We start from the raw sequence: 23,410 nt of genomic DNA, 5'->3' as shown, positions 1-23,410 counted from the left end.
TAAATTCGCTCGATTCAGACAGCTTGCTTGACGACAATACCATAGTTGTTTCAAATTCAAATGTCAATATTTCAAGAATCAATGAATCGAATGAAGAAAAAACCAATATGCTGAACTCAGGATGAAAAGACCTTCTAAATGAGGTGAAATTTACCCCATCTTCCTCATTAAAAATTTAGGGCTTGTTGTTCTAACACTAAGGGTTGAAGCGATGTAGTTGTGAATTTCACCTTAAATGTTGTCCCCCTCGAAATAAAAATCGACGTGTCCGAGTATTTTTTTGAAATAAATTCATTCCGCCCGTTATCTCGTCTGTTTCGTTTTAAAAAGCCCACCCTGTAATTAAATTTTTCTACTAATGTGTTTTCATGTTGGGTTTGTGAAATATGAATTTATTCGTAAAAATTTCTGCAATAATGCAAATCCATAATTATCTGGATTATTTCTGAAGTAACAGCCGCAAACTCCCTTCACATTCATCTGTGAGGAGTTCGCTTCATTATGTGCCTCAAGCAATCAACCATATAATATTTCTCCATCATAAAATTTCTGCTCAAATTCAAATTGTTTCAAGGAACTTGCAAAATAATAATATTCAGTGAAATTTGAATGCACTGTCAAATTCTGTTGCTTGGTAACGAAAATTAATATCCGTGGATTAGTTTCAATTTACATTCCACGGATGAGGGTAATACCTCAAAGTCTCAAGTTTGACTCCCAACAAAGTTTCATTAAAAAAAAACAAGTTTTTTCTTATTAGGGTAAAAGAAACTGTTTGAATATGTCATGAGGCAAAAATGATTCTCCCGGTATCATCTACCGACAATAAATTCCTGATGGAAAGTACTCCTTATACATACCATAGTTTTCTCACTTATATTTCGCGAGATATGACAGCTTGAAGAAATGAAATAATGAAATCTACCGGGGATCGCAGTGTCACGTGACGATATAATATATTATGATCATTTCTATTTGGACTAGGATTGGGTTAACGTCGTAGGTCGTAGCTGAATCGAAAGAATTTAACAGGTTTTTTTTCAGGAATGGTGCGCGAATCTTTCGATAATTGAAGTTTGTATTCAGTTTTCTTCATCGTGAAGGTTTTCGTTACATGCTTATTAATTTTCTATTTTGATCATTGTTGTTGATTATTGATTATTATATCTTTTCGGATTAATTTTTCTTTTAAGTTTTCGCAGATAGGTTATTTGATTACCTGTTGTTCATTATCTTTCTTGTATTAATCTAATTATATCTTTACTGGCGTTTTATAATGAAATATTACGCGAGCGAAACCGCAGGTTCAAGATAGTCGTGAATAATAGGACCGAAAATCGAATGAAGATACATTTTAGCTCTCATTTCAAGGATTCATATCCACGTTATGAAATAATTCGAATATTTTTCTGATTTTCCTTTGGAACTTCTTAAAAATGTTTGTCTCGATTAACAAGAAAAGTTAATATGTGCCCTATAGATTCCTTCTCAATTCAGTTTTGTCCCAAATTAGTATCTGTACCGGAAAAACAGATGACAGTTAAGCTTGTTCTCATGTTTTCGAAGCGGGCTATCTATCCTCAATTCAATTATTAGTCTATCTAGAGCCATATCGATATTGAACTAACAGAAAGCAAATTTTAATTGTTAGTCTTTTTAATTCATTTAAATATAACATTAATATAAAGCAAGGAGAACGAGTCTGCCAATTATTACAATCAGTCATATCGTCGCGGATTTATCGCTACCTATGTATATCATAAAACAGTCCAGCCGCATGTTTCCATCAGCATTCTTATTTGGAAGGGGTATTGGTGGTTGCACGATCAACAGTCTTTGCAGGATAGTTAGCTCCTGAATAATCTTAAATGGCATATAGTTATTTGAAGGTTTTCAAAACTATAGTGTTCGTTTTGATGCTAAAAACTTTTTGTAACTGCATTTCAATTTGAATTATAGGATTCTCACAAGAGGGTTTATCAAGATGCTGATGGTAATCCAATAAGTAGAAAAAAGATGAAGAAATTGAGGCGAATAAGCAGGCGACCTGAGAAGCAAGCAATTTGTGAAAAGTCATTCTTTAAGTGTAGCAACTGTGTTAACCCAATGGTGAGTAAGCGTTAATTATACTGATTTCATTCTTTTTAAATTCTTCTATTAATTCTAGTAGGCCCAGGAGTGGCGAAATTCATAGTTTCAGCAATATTTTTCCATAAGGCAAATTTGCCATGCACTAATCCACGTCCTTCATACTTAGGTGGCTAAGAAGTATTTAGGTCGCTTCTGAAACGTTGTTCAAATGGTTTGCAATCCTTTATAAATCGGAATATAAAAACGGTTTGTAACTTCGAGGAAACGTCAGTTGCTTCATCTGCCATAAGTCAGTATGTTCACGGTTTAGTCTATTTCTGCCGTATAATTAAGGAGCGTTCAAAACTACCCGGATTTTTGGAATTTCCGCCTTGGTCATGACCCAGAAACGTGAGCTCAAAAACACCACAAATTTTATTGTTTCTATAATTCTTGAAAGCAAACATCGGATAGACCAATATGCCAGCGTTCAGGTGTTTCTGAGTATTTGCTTTACCTAGTAAACTGATATGCATTTGATTTTGAAAAGTCGGTTCACAGGCTCAAACCTTTAGCGCATTCCCTGGCGTCGAAAGTATCACCTAAACTCATCTAATTCGATGTGAACGAATACTTCAAATCGCTTCAAATCTTTTCTCTTTTAGGCGAGAATCTCTATTCCAAATAGGCATTCAGTAGTTCACAGTGTACGCTTGTAAATTTTCAAGTAAAGGCATGAATTTGTTTTTTAAACAAGTTGAAGAATGTCTTGCTGTCACCTCGCTTCTTCTTTGTCCTAATGAATGGCTCTTCCATTAAAAAAATTTCGAACTTTTTCAACATATTTAAATAAAAATAGCGGCGGGGTTACATCGGCGATTCAATTTAAACACTGTCAAAATTTCCATAGGGATATGTGCAAAAATAACACTGAAATTTAGGAATAACTGAAAATTATTCAATATTCCAAACACTGTCAAAATTTCCATACGGATATGTGTAAAAATAACGCTGAATTTAGGAATAACTGAAAATTATTCGATATTCCAAATATTATAGGGACTTAACATATATTTCTAGAAAATTGTTGGACCGCTTCACTGTATATGGAACGTTTCCATTTCATGATTTCCGAGTTTGTAACCGCTCAGCTCATGTTGAGCAATGTTTTCGCGAAGGGAAGATCACTTTCTCTTTACGCGTTACGATTTATTGCTTGACTGAAAGCATAAAAATGTGAATTTCGGGATGTTTGTTCGTTCGACTCTTCAGCGAAATACACTGCGCAAAAAATTAACGCATATTGTGAAAATCTCAATTTTAATGAAAGTTAACTCTATATCGACTTTATAACTTATTTTTTATGTTCTCTCGGGAAGGTTTTGAACGAAACAAGACACATTAAATGGAAGAAAAATTCAGGATTTCACCGAATCTTATGTGAAAGAAGAGAAATGTTCATTTCTCATTTTCAAAATACTGAAATGCTGATAAGTCATCTAATACTTGGTATTTCCACCCCTTGCGTTAATTACAGCTCGGCAACCACGGTTCATACTCAAAATGAGTGATCTGAAAATGTTCTGATCTAATCCTTCCCAGATTTCTCCGAGTTGGATTCCTAAGTCATTAAGAGTAGCTGGATGATTTTCTGAACTTCTCAGCCTTCTATTGAGGTTGTCCCAAACCTGCTCAATCGGATTGAGATCTTGACTTCTTGCTGGCCATTCCATTCGAGAGACTTCAACCTCTTCAAGGTACTCCTGAACGATGCACGCACGATGGGGTCTGGCATTATCGTCCATGAAAATGAAATTTTCACCAATGTATGGGGCAAATGGCACTACATGCTCTTCAAGAATGTTCCTTATATACTTATCAGCATTCATAGCTCCATTATCAACGACCACTAGGTCTGTGCGAGCAGTTAAAGATATTCCACCCCATACCATAATCGATCCTCCCCCGAAACCAGTAGTATTCAGGAAATTGCACTGAGCATATCTTTCATGTGGACGTCTGTATACAAGGGAACGTCGATCACAATGGTAGAGTGAAGAGAACTCTTTCCCAATCGGCCTCTTCCCAATGGATATGCTCTCTCGCAAAATCCAAACGCGCCCTTCGATGGGCTGGGGTAAGAGCTGAGCCTCTTGCCGCGACACGAGGCCTTAAATCATATTCTCTGAGGCGATTTCTTATTGTCTGAGTGCTAATTTGCACCTCATGAGTTTACTCAAGCTGAATTTGAAGGAGGCGAGCGGTTGCAAACCGTTGTCTCAACGAAGAAACTCTCAAGTAACGTTCTTGAATGGCAGTTGTTACCCGTGGTCTACCCTGTCCTGGTGTTCGGACATTCATACCTGTCTCCCTGAATCGCTGCAATATTCTGGACACACTTGTATGGGAAACTCCAAACCTTTCTGCAATTCTTATGTATGTCCACCCTTCTTCTCGCAAAACTACCGCTTGGGCACATTCCTCTTGGGTCAAATTGCGTGTTTCGCGTTGCATAGCGATCGAGTGTAAAAAATCAAACGAAGAAAAACTATTGATCACTAGAATTGATCGAGAACAACTGATTTTAGAGTGGAGCCAATACATTCAAAATCTGATAATATCATCTTTTTATATTCCTGCTGGGAAAAAACATCTGTATTGAAGAAAACCGTTGAAAGTGGATAACGTATGCATGCATAATTCTGATAAAAATAATTATCATTGAGAACACCTTCAGTTGTAGAATAAATTTGAGATTTCCATAATGTGCGTTAATTTTTTTGCGCAGTGTAGATTGCCTTCATTTTTTCAACATAGGAAGATGTATAATAAAAGGTTTTGGACTACTTCTCAACCCTTCGAATCATTTACGGAGGGTAGGGGGGGGGTGTATTGTTCTGAAAAATTGCATCAAAACTAGGAATAAAAATATTGGATTCTAAAAATTGAGAAAAAATTGGCCCTCTTCAACACTTAATATTGAATTGATCAAAGTGAGTGAGAATATAGAAATGCCACTTTCAGCATTGAATTAATTTTGTGCTATTAGGGTTGGGATGATTTCTGAGGTGGTTTTTCTCCGCTTTGAACACCATAGGAAAAATAGTTCGAGAATTGATACGAGTCTGTCTTCATTTTTTGAACATAACAAGAGATGAAGGATGAGAGAAGCTTTCGAACTACGCTTCAATACTTTGCATCATCTTCGAGTGTAGGGGATGGGGGTGAATATCCAAATGTTCGCAAAAATTGTTTCAAAACCCTAAATGAGAAAAAAATTGATTCTTCCAATGAAGAAAGTAATTTCACTTGCCATTAAAGTCGAATTTTACCCCAACCATTAATATCAATGAACCAATTGATATTCAAATGCCAGGGAAGTTTCCCTTGCTTTCTTAGTCTTCTCAATAGAAAGTATTAGCATTGTCCGAAATAACAAAATTCAATTGTTTTCTTATTAACTGTGAGATACGGATCTCCCATTTTTTGATCTTTTTATTATTATTTTCTTCACTCTTTTTGAATTTATATATTTGTGTACATTTTTATAGCATTTTTATAATCTTCTAGATCTTCATCAACAATATTTCTTTTCAGGGTTCCAAATGTAATTATCAGCTGTGTAAAAAGTGCTGCAGAGACAAATGCTTTTTGGAAAACATGGATTGTAATGGACATAGAATTTTAGTGAGAACGAGACGTAATATGGCAAAGTATTATGCATCGACGAAAAGTGATCAATGAAGGAAAATAAATATATAGAACAAAACCTAAATAAATTATTTTATGCATAACTTTTGTTTCAATAATATCCACAAAAAAAATCTTCAAAACTATATGCGTTACTGAAAAAATGTCAGCACTTTTCGATCACTAGTATGGGAATTGGAACATCGACTCCTATGAGGATAGTCCCGTACATTTAAACTCTGGGTATCTATTCAAGCCTAACAACATTTAAATATAGAATAAAAGGAAGTAGAGTTTTGTTACTTGACCAAGGACAACGATACTACGAAAATGGCCATATTGGACGACCAAGTATGACTATTTGACGTTTCAGATTAATGATATGCATAGGCCTAGGTAACGTAGGCTCCAATTTTTATGTATACTCAAAAAAAATATAGAAATTATTATAAACGATTGCTATAATATTTTCTCGAATTTTGTGTCATCAAATGGAGTATTTTAATCATCGTTAAAGAGAAAACTCTGACACATCTCACATTAGTTTTGTGGAGCATCTGAAGGAATGGATTTATGTTTATGTCCAGAAATAGTTTTGACTATTCCACTCCAAGCATAATTTTCGCAATATCTGACCAATCATAAGCCAAATACAGGTCGTTTTATTTCGAAAACACCAGCTGTCTTTAAATTATGATTGATCTAGCAATTTGACCATTTGACTCTAGAATATAAAATTTTGACCTTTTCATTAGACTCTTTCACCAACAAAGTGAGAGATCGAAAATTAAATATTCGACAGAATCAAACTGTCAAATTGTCCATATCCATCACTAGTCCGAAGGACCAGTGGTGTTTTCTCCAAGCAACTCGATTGAGTTATGAAATAAGTCGATAGACTTATCTTGCAAATTCAATCACTATTACTATTACTACTATTACTACTACTACTATTACTACTCACTATGCTATTCTCGTTCGATCGCTGATGTTCATTGTTAATGAAGGGGTCAACGTACTTCCTCATAAAATATACGACTTCCAATTTGTAGTTCAGCAGCTGGTGTTAGATAGATAGATCGATAGATAGTATATATATTTCCGAATAAAAATATAAGTACATATTAAATTGTGAAATGAAAAAAATGTCAAAGAAATATCATGAATATTAGGTCTTACTTTGAGGATAGCTATTTATAATTTTTACAGTAGCCATAGAATTCATTCATATTATATGGATCGCATGTGATCAGTAACTGAAGTATTTCTTTCTTGAAACCGGTTCTCTAGTTGATATGGCTAAACTCTCTAGGTAGTGCATTATGGAGTTTCATACACATATATCTGACGCTAAGGAATGCCTTGAGTAGAGGTATGGGTACATCCTTCCAGTGTTATTAGAATTTTTGTATTGAATGAAATAATGTGGGTGTTTTGTCGAAAGGCTCACCAGCAGCTCTGTCTATAGCCAAATCCATTGTCCTCAAGGCTAGCTTTTGGGTCACGAATTTACTCTGAACATTAGCACTTTTTCCCCAGAAGAGGATGCTTTATGATAATAAGGAATAAAAGTTAGCATTATATATAGTCTTCAAGACATTTAAGTCTAAAAATTTCTTAGTACGTTCAGTGAGTAAACCGTAGCTAATCGTTTGTTGAGGCCAGTTATTTGTTGGTCCCATCATCTCAATTCTGAAGTGAGCCATATGCCCAAAAATTTCGTTATGGCTGTTATTTCGACGTTATTCAGGAGCCTTGTAACAGAAATAGGAGCAAGTTGTTAGCACACCATGTTAATCGTATAATCACTAGAAATATTTGGCGAAAATCACCGAATCGTTTTTGATTTTATTATGACTTTAGTTTTGCGGCTTTCACACTCCTCTCCAGAGGAAAATTCACTTATCCCAGATATCTCAGATATCAAAAGGATTAAGCTCTGTTGGAGCCCTTTCCAGATTTTCGGACTCGACCACCACGGTCGGGTTGGGTCGCTCCTCGGCTCCCTGCTGTAGGTTGGATTCCTGCTTCACCCGCACTTCCTGTCGGAGCAGACGGTGTTCCTCTGCATTCCCCATGTACTTGCTTACAGTTCTCGCCGTTCCGAGCAGTACCGCCTTCTGCATGACTTTATAAATATTTTCGTCCAACTGAAGTTTCCTCAAGTTCTCTAGTAGTTTCTTCGGTATCAGGCTTGTAGATGAAATGACAATAGGGATGGTCTTGATATCTTTCATCTTCCACTGGCTTCTGGTTTGTTCTTCGAGATCTCTGTATTTTGAAATTTTTTCAGTGTGCCTATCTAGAAGATTGTTATTATTTGGAATTACCACGTCGATGAATAGTGCTGTGTCCTCATTTATTGAGCAATATGAGGTCTGGTCTATTGTGGGTTATTTTCCGGTCTGTGAGAACCGTGCGATCCCAGTAGAGCTTGTGATGTTCATTTTCCAACACAGCATCTGGATGGTAATTGTAATAAGGAACCTTTTTCTAAGTTAGAAGTTGGTGTTTTAGTGCCAATTCTTGGTGAAGAATCTTGGCAACAGCATCATGTCTATTTTTGTACTCCGTGCCCGCGAAGTTCTGACATCCCCCGGTGATGTGCTGGATAGTTTTATGTGTCGCACAGTCATAACGACAGCTATCGTCCGCCACTGAGGCATCCTTGGCGATATATTTCATGTAATTTCTTGTTGGAATTACCTAATCTTGGATGGCGAGCATGAAGCCCTCTGTCTCAGGAAACAACCTTCCGGAAGTCAACCAGTAGTTCGACGCAGATATGTCGACGTATTCATGGTTGACCTCGTTCTGGTGCCTTCCATGCAAAGGTTTGCCAATCAGTTTCTGCATTTTACTTTCTGCAGAGTGTTCGACGGTTTCCAAGTGGTCCTGCTGTAGCTTTAACGGTGTAGAACTATCAGCAACACAAACTATTTGATGGAGTTCTAATGGAACATCCTTGCTCAGGAAATATTTTCAAAGTCCTTCAATTTCCTGGGACATACGGTTGGACAAATCAAGAATTCCTCTACCCCCAAGATGTAACAGCTCGGTCCGTTCTATTGAGCTTTTGGGGTGATGTTTATTGTGTTTAGTCAGCATCGTTCTTATTTTTCTCTGTAAGGCTGCTAAATCGGTGGTGGTCCAAGAGATGATACCGAATGAGTAGCTCAGAGCCGAGAAAGCGTAGGTATGAATCGCTCTTATCAGATTCTTGTTGTTAAGGCCAGTTCTCATTATCCTTCTCAATCTTCGGGTGAACTCTTCCGTTAATTCTTTCTTCATCTGGCTCTGATTGATTTTTCTTGCCTGTTTTATGCCCAGATACTTGTATTTGTCTCCTTCCTTTGATGCTTCAATTTCTGCACCTTCCTTGAGTTTGAACGTATCATTTTCTATTTTCCCTCTCGTTATGTTCAGCAGTCGACATTTTTCTAGTCCAAACTTTATTTTAATGTCTTCCGAGAATCCTTCCACCATTTTCAGCATCAGTTGCATTTGTTTTTTGGTAGATGCGAAGAGTTTCAAATCGTCCATGTAAAGGAGATGATTCAGTTTCATCATAGTTATACTGCCGCTTTTGATGGCAAATCCGTAGTCCGTAGAATTCAATCGATGAGACAAGGGATTCAGAGCCATGCAGAATCACAGAGCGCTCAGCGAATCTCCTTGGAAAATTCTGCGTCTTATTGGAATAGGCCCTGTTGTAATGGAGCCATCTCCTGTTTTCAATTGAAGACTAGTACGCCAGGTTGACATGGCGTATTTCAGGAACTTAACAATATTGGGATCCACCTTGTAAATGTTCAAGATAGTCAAGAGCCATTCGTGAGGTATGGAATCGAATGCTTTCTTGTAGTCTATGTACGCAGCGAAAAGATTCCTTTGCTTGGAGAACGCTTGATTGCAGATAACCGAATCAATTATCAGCTGTTCTTTGCACCCTCGGCTGTACTTGGTGCATCCTTTCTGTTGCATGGCGATGATGTTATTCCTTTCGCAATGGTTGTGAATTCGGTTTGAAATGCACGATGTGATTAATTTGTACATCGTTGGAAGACATGTGATTGGTCGGTATTTGGATGGGTCTTCTGTATTCCTTTGGTCTTTAGGTAACAGGTAGGTTGTGCCATGTGTAAGGAATATTGGCATTCTTTCAGGATTTCCAATGACATCATTTATTGCGGAGGTCAATTTGTCATGCATGATCCAAAATTTCTTGATCCAGAAGTTCTGTAATCCATCAGGCCCAGGTGTTTTCCAGTTGTGTAGTCCCCTGATAGCTGATTTTACTTCTTCAATTGTGATCATGTCATGTTGCATCGGTTCATATTTTATAGCTTCAGACTTTTCATCTTCAATCCATCCGGTATCTCCATTGAACTGAGATTTCGTTGATAATTGTTCGGTCCAGAATTATTCAATGGCCTCCTTTGGTGGTAACTTTCCATTTTCTCCATCAGACTATGTGAGTGACCGGTAGAAAGTTTCTTCCGACTTTTCTAATGAATTATTGTCTCTTTTCCGGCTATAATTGCTTTTATATCTCCTCAGGCGTTCTGCATACAGACTTAACTTTTGCTTCAGAGTGTCGAGGCAGTGGTGAGCTGTAACTTTCTTTGGCAGCTTTCACAACCTTTCTTCCGCGATTCCCGTTCAAGTACTCCGTCAGTCGTCCAATGTCTCTTCTTGTTGTTTTGTGTTGAAGACGTTTCTGCCATGGTGACACATGTAATTTGTGTGATTTTGGACCATCGTTGTTCGTTCGGCGAATTTTTGCCCCTATGGTTTTAGCCGTCGTTAGCGCTGCACAGTCAAAAACTAGATGCAGATATTCCAATGAACTTCCATTCTGTAGGTACTCAGGTAAAACGTCCTTATTCAAGATGTTGATTATGAGTGACAGTTTCTTGGATGTATTGAGTCGGGGAGGTGCTGTTCGATGAAGAGGGATCTGTTCCTTCCAGTTCGGCAAAGTATCTCCTCATCTCAGAGTCAACTTGTCGGTGGAGCTCTTCCCTATCGTCCTGGTGTTCGGGCTCACTTGGGTTGCAAGATGGACTTCCAGCGTCAATTTCTTCTGGCTGTTCTCGCCCAGTCTTGTGGATTTCATCAGAGGTGGCGGTGTTGCTCTCTATTGCTAGCGGACGCTGAAGTTCTTGTTTAATTGCGTCGATTCGGGCCATTGGTATTAGTTCATTTCTCAGAATTACGCGGTACTTGTCTGCCACCCGTAATACAGTGACAATGAGATTTGGGTAGGCGTTGCAGAATTCCTCATGGAGCCTTTTCCTATAGTTGTTCGTGTTCTGCCCTAGTCCCGTGATGGAGTTATATATGCGCACAATAGTTTCATTCATGGGCGTTGTCCATTTCATGCGCCTTCTTACTAACTCCGCTTGGGTGACTTAACTTCAGAACGATCAGAGAGATCAATGAGAAAAATACTGATCTCTTTGTGCGGAGGAATAGTGCAGAAGATTGGACACGTGTGTATGACAAGGACGCAGAGGCTCAATATCGTAAATTCCATGAAAGACTGATGCAACTATTCTGTTTTCCTTTTCGTGAAAAAAAAATTGAGAATAAAGAACTGTGAGCTGTACGAAACAAATTGAACCTGCGAAGATCATTGCTGATGTTAGGCTTGATGAAAATAGAAGAGAACTCTGCAATATATTGAAGAATATGGCGATAACCCAATCTGTTGGGACAAAAAATTCCAAACGAATAGAAGAAGCTGAAAATAAACTACAGACCAAGCGGAAGCTGATAACACAGCAAACACATAAGAAAAATAACTCAATTTCATCAGATGAAGCTATAACAGCCGAAAATATGAATAGATACCTCACTGGTATAGGTAATGAAATAGCTAAAAGCGTTGGTCCGACCTTGCAAGCGTCAACTGATCTGCTTCATAGAATCAGTTTAACCCAATCTGTTAGGACAAAAAATTCCAAACGAATAGAAGAAGCTGAAAATAAACTACAGACCATGCGGAAGCTGATAACACAGCAAACACATAAGAAAAATAACTCAATTTCATCAGATGAAGTGTAACAGCCGAAAATATGAATAGATACCTCACTGGTATAGGTAACGAAATAGCTAAAAGAGTTGGCCCGACCTTGCAAGCGTCAACTGCTCTGCTTCATAGAATCAGTTTAAATTTGGCTAAGGGATTCCATTCAGTGTCTGTATTCATTCATTATTGAATTACATCATACAATTGTCGATTCGATCTGAATCTGAGTTATAATCTGTGATCCGTTCAACATGTCTTAAGAAATAAACACCCTTTGATGAGTCTGCCGAATATTATTCGTCATCCCTCCACTGCATATATGATTGGCCGAACCTACCCTAGCTGGGTACATCACATATGGCGATCCTGCCAGTCCTATGCAGTTAGAGGTTCATATGGTTTTGACTGAGTGTTCATAGTTCTACCGCCAAGCCAAGATGGGATCGGGACAATCCAAACAAGAAGAGGTAATCATTGCCCAAACTTTAAATAGTGCAGCCACTTCATCAATTGAGGCCAAGACCGGAACACCTAGGAAATCCTAGGGAGAGTCGCTTTCATTCTAGTATGTATTGGGGCCATCCTATATTTGTATTGGAAAGTCAAGAAAGCTATTGAAAAGAAGGTACAACTCGAGGTCAGGAGAAGCCACCAAGATTTAGTGTAAAGGAAAGATAAACCGTAAGAATTTTTTCCTTGTTATGTCTTATTGTCCATGGGGTTTGATGAACTATTTGCCGAGTTAAGTGGGTTGTCCCAAAAATTCCTCGAAAATATCAGAAAGGAGCCGCGAGAACGTAGGGAACGGGCCGATAGAGTCGATCTCAATGAACTAGTCCAGTTAGTTAGAATATGAATTCAACAAGTTGAATGAAACTGTCAAGTCGGAACCAAATTTTCTCAAAGCATTGAGTCCTCACCAAGCAATCATAGAAAGGTCACTGTCAGAATCTAGACAATTGCTTTAAGAAAGATCTAAATTAATTGAAGATAAACAGCATTCAGAAAAATCAACAATGATGGAAAAATTTGATTTGAGGACAGCATCCTCTTTTTTGCCAGCTATGACTAATGAAGAAGAGTCCGTATTGCAATTAATTGATGCCATAGAGTTATATACCGATATGCTCGATGATCAAGTTAAAAAGTCTCTGAACAATTATGTTCTAAAAATCAAATTGACTACAAATGCTAAATTAAGGTTACGAAAAGAGTATCAGAAAGTTGAAGATTTGGTGCTAGATATGAAAAAAACCCTCATAACTAAAAAGTCACTAACAGCTTTATCAACTCAACTCCACAATCTGAAACAAGAGAATGAGACAATAGAAGATTATGCCAAACTAGTTGAACAGTTGTCTCTCGATTTAACGATCGCTCAAGCAGATAATGCACCAGAAGCATTAACTGTTTCAGCCAAAGTGAATGAAAAAATTGCTCTAGGCGCATTCTCCAATGGATTACGAAATACGGAAATCAGAACTATCATAAAGGCAAGAAATTTTAACAACCTCAAAAATGCTGTAGCATCAGCTTAGGAAGAGGAACTTGTAAAAATTTCATCTCAAACATCTAGCCAGAAAGTATTCCATGTGAAAAATTTCAATCGAAATCGTAATGATTTTAATCGGAAAGGAAATTCTGACCATTCACATCGAGGTCGTGACCGCAAGGAGAATCCTAACAAGCATAATTTCGATTCAGCGAAAAATAATTACGGACAAGGTCGCGGTCGCAAGTTCACCAATCATTCGAAAAACAACAACAAAGGGCACTCGAAACAGCAGAGAGCATATTTTGACGATAATGGCACAAACTCTTGTACAGAACAAAATACCGAAGCAGATAAGTTTTTTCGTGACCAACAGTCATGTTAGTTACAATTTGAATGCTTTGAATTATGTTTCAGTGAAATATGACAAGAATGAATTGAATTTTTTAATTGATACAGGTGCAAGCATTAGCTGTATATTTCCAGAATTTTTAGCGAAAGTAGAATATTCAGATACTAAAGAAACAATAAAGACTGTAACGCGCGTTTCTCGGAGAAGCCTTAATCTCGAGCGCCAGCTATTCTTTTCAATAGGAAGAATAGCAAACCTACCAGGGTAGCTGCTAGCCAGAGACAGAGCTCGGTGTTGTCTAGGGTAGTAGCGACAACGAAGAAGTCAAAATCGAACTATGTAAACGTTTATTCACAACTTCGGAAACTAATCACATGTCAAAGGGAGATATGTGTGATATAAAATATGAGTGATTCTATCAGTGAAAATACATTCGGGAAATCTTATCCGGTCACGAGCACTTTATGAAATTTATACCGGGTGTAGTGAAAAATTAACGGTTCAATAAAAATGCGCCAACCAGAACTGACGAATGCTAAGGACTTGCTATACGGTATCGGTGTGTAGTTGTATTTCTCCGGGAATGAAACACAATAAGGGCGGATCTGTTCGAGACTTTTATTCGCTGCCCCAAGGGTTAACACGCCATGACTGACAGCGAAGAAAATGTCTATTTTTAGCGCAACTACGGGATTTCACTGACTACTTGCGGTATCTCTTATTCTCTGCCCCAAGGGTTAACACGCCATGACTGACAGAAAAGAAGAGATTTCGGATTTAACACTTATGACGCGGACAGGGGGGTTGACGGAACTTTCCCTTCAGTACCCCAAGGGTTAACACGCCATGACTGATAGCGAAGGGAAAAGTCAGACTCGCGAAACAGGGTAAAGAACGATAAAATACAACAGGAAACGATACAGTACAGCAGTGTCAAAGTTAAAGAAGTAACGGCGTAGGTCTAACAAAGAAACTGAACGGTACAGACGGGGACCTACCTCCTTTGTTTCAAGCACTCGAAACTCAAAGGATTTAAAAAAAGAAAAACTAAAAAAATTAATTCTAAGCACTGATGCAAATAACACAAAATGATTATTCTCAACGGCGAAAGTACTACGGAAAATCAACTGAATTTATACTAGAAGTTAGAAACCACGTTAGAAAGCGAAATAATACTCAAGCGAAAGGAAAGCACTGAAGTAAAATTCAAAAGTGAGCCGACGAACTGAAGTAACAGTCGAAAAGTCGAAAAGTCGAAAAGTGACCGTCGCGGGGGAAAAATTTGCTTTTATAGGCATATCCCCTCTCACGGTAAAAATCTGAAAATTCCAGAATGCGACAAGACTGAAAAACGTCGTCAGCTCCGGTTTATCGCATATCAACAGATGAAAAACGTCGAAATCTTCAGCGGCATGTAAGAAAAACGACGTAAAATACAGATAAGCGGTTTTTTACATTTACTCTGCCTGTCGGAATGAACGTACGGAATATTCGAGAATTAAAATATTTTCAAAGACGGAAATTTAAAACGAAAAAATGCACTAAGATGAACTCCAATTTTCCTCAGAAAACTGGGGTTCATTACACCACCTCCACCTCGGAAGAAATTAACTTACGATGAAATAGTGAGCTTAATTTCACGACTCTATCTACCCCTAGTACCTTACTTTCGCGCGCGCCACTGATATACTCGTGACCAGTTTACAATTCAATCAAGTACTTATTCCTCTCTATGGTTGGAAAAGGGTAGTTCCAATGCGCACGCAGAAACGTCAGCGTCAGTCATTTCGGCGCAGGTCTCCGCCATCTTGCCAAAGAATTTTGTTCAGCGTTCCGTGCGTGGATGTTCAATTATTATACCTTCTCCATGTGGAAATCCATCTTTATCGCTGGTCGGAAACGTGCCATGTTTCATCCCTCCGGTGAGTACCTAATTTAACTGTGTTTGGCGGGTGTTTGAATTCCATCGTGGTTTTGTAGGTTACCCAGGAATCGTGGGAGCTGCAACAGGTGGAAAGCCTCCAACAGCTCGACGTGGGGGCTCAATGGACTGGTGTGACCCGGCTGCACGGACGCTGAGACTTTCGGATCCGGTATGAGACTTGCAGGTGGGTAATCTCTAACAATAAACTCTCCAATCTTCATCGTTCTTCGTGGTCAACTTTTCTTCTTGGAACGGTTTTTCTCTGTATTCTGCTTTCAGGTAGACGGTGCTTTCTTCAGGTAAACAGTGTTAAATTGACGGTACAATAATTTCGATTCGGTTCAGGACAGAAATTGGTTAGATCTATTGGATTAATAGACGGATATACTCAGTTGTAAGGTGAAACAGTATCCTTTATTGGTATTCCTTACATAAATAACAGATTTTTCGGACAGTTTTAACAGGTTTGATTTATAATTGCATGTTGAACGGATGAAAATCTGTAGATACGGTATTTCGGTCAACGGTGGTGCCTGTACGGAATTTGAACGGAATTGTTACGGTGTAATCGGTTATAACTAAGTTAGTGACGGGCTTCAGTTGTACGTGAATTCTCCTTGCTATTGTCCTTGGCCTCACGGAGTTCTCGACATCTTGGACAGGCACGGAGGGCTAACTCCCTACTGGTTGGCATACGGAACTTGTTCGATTTCTTCCGGGGCGGTTCGGATTGGGTGGATGCGCTGGGGATATCACATTGGACGGCAGCCTCGCGTTGACGGTGATGAGACTGACAAGTACAATTTCTGGTTAATATACCTAGCAGGCCGCAACTGCTGCAGAAGAGAATCGGGGTACCGGTGCAGTGTGCTCGACTGTGCTCCCCTTGGCCACATCTCCAACACATATTAGGGCGAAGTTCTAAGTAGACATTGGGCCCCATTGTGCCAACTGTACGTACTCTGGCTGGAATCTTGGTTGTTATTTGACGGTTATCTGGACGGTTGTTATGTCGATGGCTGTCATGTTGACGATTATCCGGTTGTTTGGCAATCTTCCCCTTGTTTATGAAATAACGTTTATCTTGCTTATTTCTCTTTTCAGCTGGAATGTCTATCTCCATTGCATTCTGTCTCTGAGTCGGAACAGCCGCCTGTTGTAGTTCCTGCTTCCTGGGTGATGATGTGGAACGGTCAGTGACAGCGGAAGAGGTGTTTGGTTTGGGGCGACCAAATGCTTTGAGTGCCCCCAACGGCAACGGCACAGGACGGGGAGGAGATTCCGGTTCCTGGTCTTTTAATGGCTCGACAAGACCCAGCTCCTCGTCCAGTCGTTCCAGAAAGTCTGAGTCGCTCATGTTGCCGTCAGACGGTATTCTGAAAAGAGGTAAGATCATTATTACCTGGTATTTTCATTTCTATACGGTGAACACACGGTTTGACTGGCGCAAATTTCTCTTTTTTTTTTTTTTTTTTTTTTTTTTTTCAGGAAGATAATTCTTACGGTTTCAATCCACTGGCACCCAGAGACGGTGGGTAGTGCCGGAGGGAAACCTGAGCTTCAGCCGGAGCCGGCGTTTGCCCTTGACGGTGGTTGGTATCAGGGCGATGACCTCAGTCCGAAGACTGGGTGACCACAGACGGGGGTTCGGTTGAGCCTGGATTTTGGATGCTATTCTTGACGGCAAAATCAGTGTCTTCCCTGGTGCTGGCGGTTCCTGTGGGACGGGAGACAGTTGGGGTGGTGGCGTTAACGGAGCAATTGGTGGAAGCGGTGCTGGTCTCAGTGTGGACACCGGTATCAGTGGGGGTGGCTGAGCTACGGTTTCAACTAACAGGACGGTATCGGTTCCAGGCCACTCCCACTGTGCAGCAGGTCTCCGGTGGGACGGGTTATCCTGGAGCAAACCTTCGATATACCATCGGACGGGGAATCTCAACCGCTCCATCTCCGCACGGTATTTGTCGTCCAGGGATGAGGCCCAATGCTGTTCCTCCTCACCCTGACGGCACGGTAGGCCGGTCGCCACCTCTACGGCCACTAACCCCAACGCCCACAGGTCGACGGACGTGTCATACGACTCTAGCCTGCGCTGTTCCGGTGCCCAGTACACCATGGTTCCTGCTGGCTCGGTAAGCAGGGGTTGGGCGGTGGTGAGTGTTTCGGCCAACCCAAAATCTGCTAGCAGGAATCGGCACCGGCGGCGTAAGATGTTGGCTGGCTTGATGTCTCGGTGTACTATTTGCCGACGATGACACTCCGTCACGGCTGCTGCTAACTGCCGCATCACGCGGAAGAACCGAGACGGCTGGTTCCTCGGCCCTTCTCGACGCAGGAAGGCATTTAGGTCCTCGTCGCACAGAGGCATTACCATAAAAAGGTAGTCTCCCTCTATGATGGCCTCTTGCAGGGGTATTATATTTGTATGTTCTAGGGACCTGAGTATGTCGACTTCCTGGATGGCGTGGTGAGTCAACATAGTCCTTTTCACCGCCACTGCTTGGCCGTGTCGTTGGCCTCTATAGACACGCCCAAAGCTGCCTTCTCCCAAGATCTCCCCCAGGTGTAAATGTTCCATCTGAAACATGTTAACTAGACACCTTTTGTCTTACGGAACACTGGTTCTGGTTGGCCGAGCAACTACAGTTATTCAGATCAACAGGTAAACGGAAAATAATAATTTAATCGGTAACGGAAAAAATATATACATATATATATTCGGTGACGGAAAAATAATATATATTCGGTAACAAAAAAAAAAAAATAACGGATTTCCTCCTTTTAGAACGGTTAACGGATCATGTCAATAATATTATTATGCATGAAATGGTTTTAAATCTTTAATGTGTATGTTAGTGATTTTTCTATCCTCTGTATCTTTCAGGTCATAGACGACAGGTGAAACAACTTTAACGACGGTAAACGGTCCGGAAAACTTCGGAGCCAACTTGGCGGCAAAACTGTCAACGGCAGAGGATAAAGGACGGTCCCGGCGTAGAACTTTATCTCCCACATGGTATCGGATTTCTCTTCGTCGAAGATTGTAGTGGTGAGCCTGTTGCTGGAAAGCACGGTACAGTTTAGTACGGACGAACTCATAAGCCTCCTGGAGATGTTTGATCTGTTGAGTACGGTAAGTCATGTCTCTATTTTCTTCTTCTGTACGGTTGGATTCTCCGTTCATTCCTTCATTGTGGGGGTTTGTCGAATAAATCGCCCTCGGGACTTCTAGTTCCCTTCCATAATTTAAAAATGCCGGTGTAAATCCAGTAGACTCCTGTTTAGCGGTATTGATGGCAAACGTTAACTCTCCTATCTTTTCATCCCAGGTTCGTTGATCGGCTTCACAAAACTGTGCTATCATGGTCTTTAGGGTACGGTTAGCTCTTTCTACAGGGTTGCACTGAGGAGTATACGGTGGTGTGAAACGGTGAGCGATATTCAGCTCTCGGAGACTGTTCTTGAATAGTCTGCTGTCAAATTGTACTCCATTGTCGGATATTACTAGTTTTGGGCAACCGTATTTCAGGATGACTTGTTCGTAGAGGGCCGAATAAACAGTTTTGGCGGTGGCTTTCCGCAACGGACGACACTCTACCCACTTTGTGAACCGGTCTTGCATTACCACGATGTAGGAGTTTCCCTTCTTTGACCGTGGCAATGGTCCTACAATGTCTGTGGATACTTCTTTGAACGGCGCATCCGCCATTCGGTGTGGTTGCATCTTACCAGGGGTTTTCTGTTGCGAAACTTTGTACTTTTGGCACGATGTGCAGTTCCTCACGTATTTCGCAATGTCTCTAAACATCCCTGGCCAGTAATAATTTCTGGCTATCCGTGCAATCGTCTTAGCAATCCCCATGTGACCTGCTAGTTCTGAGTCGTGGTTTTCCTGCAGTACTTCTGCTCGCTGTTCGGATGGTACACAGAGTTTCCAGGGTTGGCCGGTTCCATCTTCTGTGAAGTCGGATGAGTCCCAGAAATGTCGCAACAGTTTTCCATTTTCAACGGCGTAGTCAGGAAAATTTGCTGGGTCTTTTTCCACCTCCTGTAACTTTTTGTTGTACCATTTGCACTGGGTTGTTTCTATCTCGGACAAACATACGGAATCTAGGGACGGCAACGGGTTTCGGGACAGGCTGTCGCCTACTTTGTTCATCGATCCTTTACGGTACTGGACTTCGAAGTCGAATTGCTGAAGGAAAACGGCCCATCGAGCAATTCTTCCGGACGGCGACTTGATGGAGTTTAGCCATTTCAGACTCATGTGATCGGAAATTACTGTGAAATGGAATCCTTCTAGGTACGGTCGCAGTTTCTCTATGGAAAATACTATGGCGAGACATTCCTTTTCTGACACTGAGTAATTTTTCTCTGCGGGGTTTAGTGTTCGGCTCACATAGGCGATTACTCTCTCTTCTCCATCGATCACTTGTGTTAGGGCACCTCCAAGGCCCATGTCACTGGCGTCAGTTTGCAGAACGAACGGTTGGGTGAAGTCTGGACAAGCCAGTATCGGAGATTCTGTGAGTTTTTGTTTCAGAAGCTCGAAGGCCTTCTGCTGGTCTTCTCCCCATTTCCAACGGTGTTTCTTCTGCAATAATCGAGTCAACGGAGAAACTAAATCAGAGAAGTTCTCTATGAAACGACGGTACCAGCTGGCAACTCCAAGAAATCGACGCAGTTCTCGGACGGTTTTCGGTATTGGTAAAGACACTATCGAAGACACTTTGTCGGGATCGGTACAGATGCCATCGGAGGTGACGACATGTCCAAGGTATTTTAGGGATTTTCGCACAAAGTCACACTTGTCGGGGTTGAGACGAAGATTAGCTTCTCTCAACCGTCGGAATACTTCTCTCAAGTTCTCCAGGTGCTCCTCGAAAGTTTCCCCCAGGACAACTATATCGTCCAGGTAAGCGAACGCCTCCGGTTCCATTTCTGGGCCAATGACGGTGTCTAGGAACCTCTGGAAGGTGGCTGGGCTTGCATGTAAACCGAACGGCATCACGGTGAATTGGAACAGACCTCTTCCGGGGACGGTAAATGCAGTAATCGGACGGCTCTCCTTTGCTAATGGTATCTGCCAGTATCCTTGTTTCAGGTCCAGTGTGGAGATGTACTTCGCTTTTCGGAGCTTGTCCAGAATCCCAGAAATGTACGGCAAAGGGTATGCATCTTTCACAGACACCTGGTTAACAGCACGGAAGTCGATGCAGAAACGGTACTTTCCGTCTTTCTTCTTGACCAATACAACAGGTGAACTCCACGGTGACTTGGAGGGTTCAATCACTCCCTCAGCCAACATACGGTCCACTTCCTGATTGAAGATCTCCTGCATTTTCGGATTTAGGGGTCGGTACCGTTGTTTGATCGGTTCGGTGCCCGGTTTCAGTTTGATCTTGTGTTCAATCAGGTCGGTTGTACCATACAGGTCTTCGAACTTCTTTAATTCCTCGGTCAGAAATGCCTCCAGTTCTTGTTTCTGAGATTCTGTCAGTTCCAATAGGTGTTCTTCGGCGGTGTGAACTTCTGCGGTGGTTTCGACGGGAGTCATCGGTTTCGAGATCCGTCGGCCTTCCAGGAAGCACTCGGCGGTACTGAGATTTACGGAAAACTTGAAAGTCGACAGAACATCCATCCCCAGAATAATGTCTACCGGTAAGCTTGGTACCAGTAAGAATTTCAAATCAGGCAGTGTGTAGTCGGAAATTTGCACGGTGGTGGTGTACAGTTTCGGCGTGACGGTGGTTTTTCCGTTCGCTATTACTGCAAAACTGTTGTGCATTGTTTGTCCTGTGATTCCCTTACTTTCACAATGATCGGATACGGCCTGACTGCAAAAACTCCTGGTCGCTCCTGTATCTATCAGTGCTCGGAAGTGTTCGCCGGCTATTTTGACCTCTATTAACGGTCGGTTATCATTACAGGTGGTCGGTGTCAGTGGAGTCAAGATTCCGGGAGATGTGGTCGACTCCGTCTCCAATCTCCCCTTTAGTTTTCCGAACACGGGCAGTCTCGTGATAGAATGTTCTCCCTCTGACATCGGGAACAGAAGATTTTCGGTGGCCTGCGACATTCTCGACGCATGTGGCCATATCCACCACATCGGAAACACTGTGTCTGGAAGGACACTCTCCTCCCTGATGATGATTGGGTCCGGTCAGCGTGGCTATTTTCGGCTCGACGGCGGGGTGGCGGTGTTGAATTTCCGGATCTACCTTCGGACCTGTTTCCAGAAGTTGGACGGTGTGATTCCTGTTGCCGGACTATTGATTCTCCGGATAAGAGCGGCTTTGGACGGCTTTCCCCCGGCGGAGAAAGTCGTGTCTGGCCGGCCGGCGTCGGCGGGGCTGATTCCCTGTGATCAGTTGTTTGATGAACCTGTTCTCCGGTATCCACAGAAAAACTCGCCTGATATCGGTTCAGTTGACGGGGAGTGTACGTCAGGTGAGGTTCCTCCACGAAACCTGGTTTTGAGGGTGGCCGGGTGTACTGGTTCATCTGCCATTGGACGAGTTCAAAAACTTTTCCTTTACGGAGAAGTTCATCATACGTCTTGGTCTCCTGGAAGGCCAAGGCCTGCTGTAAGGGCGGAATCAACCTTTGTCGGATGAGTCGGATCTGCTCCACCTCGGATGGTTTTGTATAGGTGAGCTTCTGGAACAAGTTCTGCATCCGAGTAACATACAGAAGCAGCTTTTCTTCAGGTCCTTGTGTTCGTCTTTTTATTTCCTCCAACAGATTCTCCTCATAGTTGACAGGCAGAAATGCTTCTTTCAGTTGGTTGGAAAAATCTTCCCAGTCCTCGAAAGTACCTCTCCTGGGAATAAACCAATCCCTTGCATCTTTCCGTAGTAATTCATAAACTGATTCGAAAACTTGTTCCAGGGACACTTTACGGGATTCAGCCAGCCTCTCCACTTCCTCAAGGAATCCGGTCACACTTCCAGTGCCATCAAAGGAAATGTTCCATTTGTGTACAGGGACAGTCGGTATTGTTGATCGGGACTCCGGTTCTGATCTGGCAGGTGTAGTGACAATTGGTCGGTTAGGACTTATCCACGGTGCAGGTAAGTGTGGAAAAGACACCCTTCGTGTAGAATTAATCCATCTACCCTGTGTCAGACCCTCAGGTGTTGTTGTTCTACAGTCCTGTGACTGCGTGAGAGGTATCGCTGGTAACTGTCGCAGTAATGCTGTACATGTCTGCCTTGTCTCATTCATGACTTCTTCTAATGTTGGATTCCTTACAGGTGTTCCAGTATGTGAGACATCGACCGCTACAGGAGGATCGACACCATCTCCCAAGTCGATAAGCGATGGCTCTCGGAGCCCTGAAATCCGTTCCGGTTGGATCGGTGACACACCAGGCGAACTGGGCACCTCCACATCTAAGAGAGACCTCCGATGTCGGTTAGATGGTTGCGGCCGTTCACGATTACTCCTCTGACGTAGCTCCTCTAGTGTCTCCAACGCCTTAGCTGTAGTTGCCTTCATTTGTCCAACTAGTTGTAACTGTGTTGTGTCTGCAGTAACAATAAAGTCCAGCCTTCCTTGTATGTGTATCAATCGGGTGTAAATTCGCGAAAATTCGTTAGCCGCATTCTCATGATTGAAGTTCTGAAGGGATTCCACTAAATCGGTGAGTTTATTTTGGCAAATCTCAATCTCCGAGGCGGGGTTCAATGATGTTGGGGGTAATAGAGGTTCATTAGCCTGAAGTACTTGTTGTAGTAGACTCCGTTTAGTCATCACAGTACCCGGTATCGATTGTCCTCTCAGTTGTAATTCGTATGTAAGTTCATCACTGAGTAACCGGTTTACATCCATGTTCGACATATTATT

The 23,410-nt window shown here is 41.5% G+C and overlaps 3 protein-coding genes across 3 annotated transcripts in view; 2 read left to right on the top strand and 1 right to left on the bottom strand.

Moving 5' to 3' along the window:
* The window catches only part of LOC123319320 (tRNA-dihydrouridine(16/17) synthase [NAD(P)(+)]-like), a 46,664-nt gene extending 40,800 nt beyond the window's left edge, over nucleotides 1-5,864 (top strand). The window contains exons 6-7 of the mRNA XM_044906224.1: nucleotides 1,960-2,109; nucleotides 5,668-5,864. Of these exons, the coding sequence (XP_044762159.1) occupies nucleotides 1,960-2,109; nucleotides 5,668-5,814 (297 nt within the window). The 3' untranslated portion in view covers nucleotides 5,815-5,864. The remainder of the gene's footprint in view (nucleotides 1-1,959; nucleotides 2,110-5,667) is intronic.
* Nucleotides 5,865-17,069: 11,205 nt separating this feature from the next.
* Nucleotides 17,070-18,149, bottom strand: LOC123310259 (serine/threonine-protein kinase pef1-like). The gene has a single exon (XM_044893748.1). It carries the CDS (start codon nucleotides 18,147-18,149, stop codon nucleotides 17,070-17,072), a length of 1,080 nt encoding a protein of 359 aa, XP_044749683.1.
* A 4,304-nt stretch (nucleotides 18,150-22,453) lies between these two features.
* Nucleotides 22,454-23,130, top strand: LOC123313119. The gene is made up of 2 exons (XM_044897844.1): nucleotides 22,454-22,635; nucleotides 22,819-23,130. The coding sequence occupies exons 1-2, from the start codon at nucleotides 22,530-22,532 to the stop codon at nucleotides 23,013-23,015; spliced, it is 303 nt and encodes a 100-aa protein (XP_044753779.1). The 5' UTR covers nucleotides 22,454-22,529; the 3' UTR covers nucleotides 23,016-23,130.
* The last annotated feature ends 280 nt before the right edge of the window (nucleotides 23,131-23,410 follow it).

The sequence above is a fragment of the Coccinella septempunctata genome, chromosome 1 (genome assembly GCF_907165205.1).
Source record: "Coccinella septempunctata chromosome 1, icCocSept1.1, whole genome shotgun sequence".
NCBI lineage: Eukaryota > Metazoa > Arthropoda > Insecta > Coleoptera > Coccinellidae > Coccinella > Coccinella septempunctata.
Note: the sequence above shows the minus strand (reverse complement) of the source record. Positions and strands in the feature narration are given on the sequence as shown.

What these genes read in the sequence shown, in the direction of transcription:
- LOC123310259 (XM_044893748.1), bottom strand. Translation starts at nt 18,149, where the DNA reads ATGTTTCAGATGGAACATTTACACCTGGGGGAGATCTTGGGAGAAGGC.
- LOC123313119 (XM_044897844.1), top strand. Translation starts at nt 22,530, where the DNA reads ATGTTCCATTTGTGTACAGGGACAGTCGGTATTGTTGATCGGGACTCC. An exon ending in AGGACTTATCCACGGTGCAG is followed by an intron (nt 22,636 to 22,818) that starts GTAAGTGTGGAA and finishes GATTCCTTACAG; the next exon opens with GTGTTCCAGTATGTGAGACA.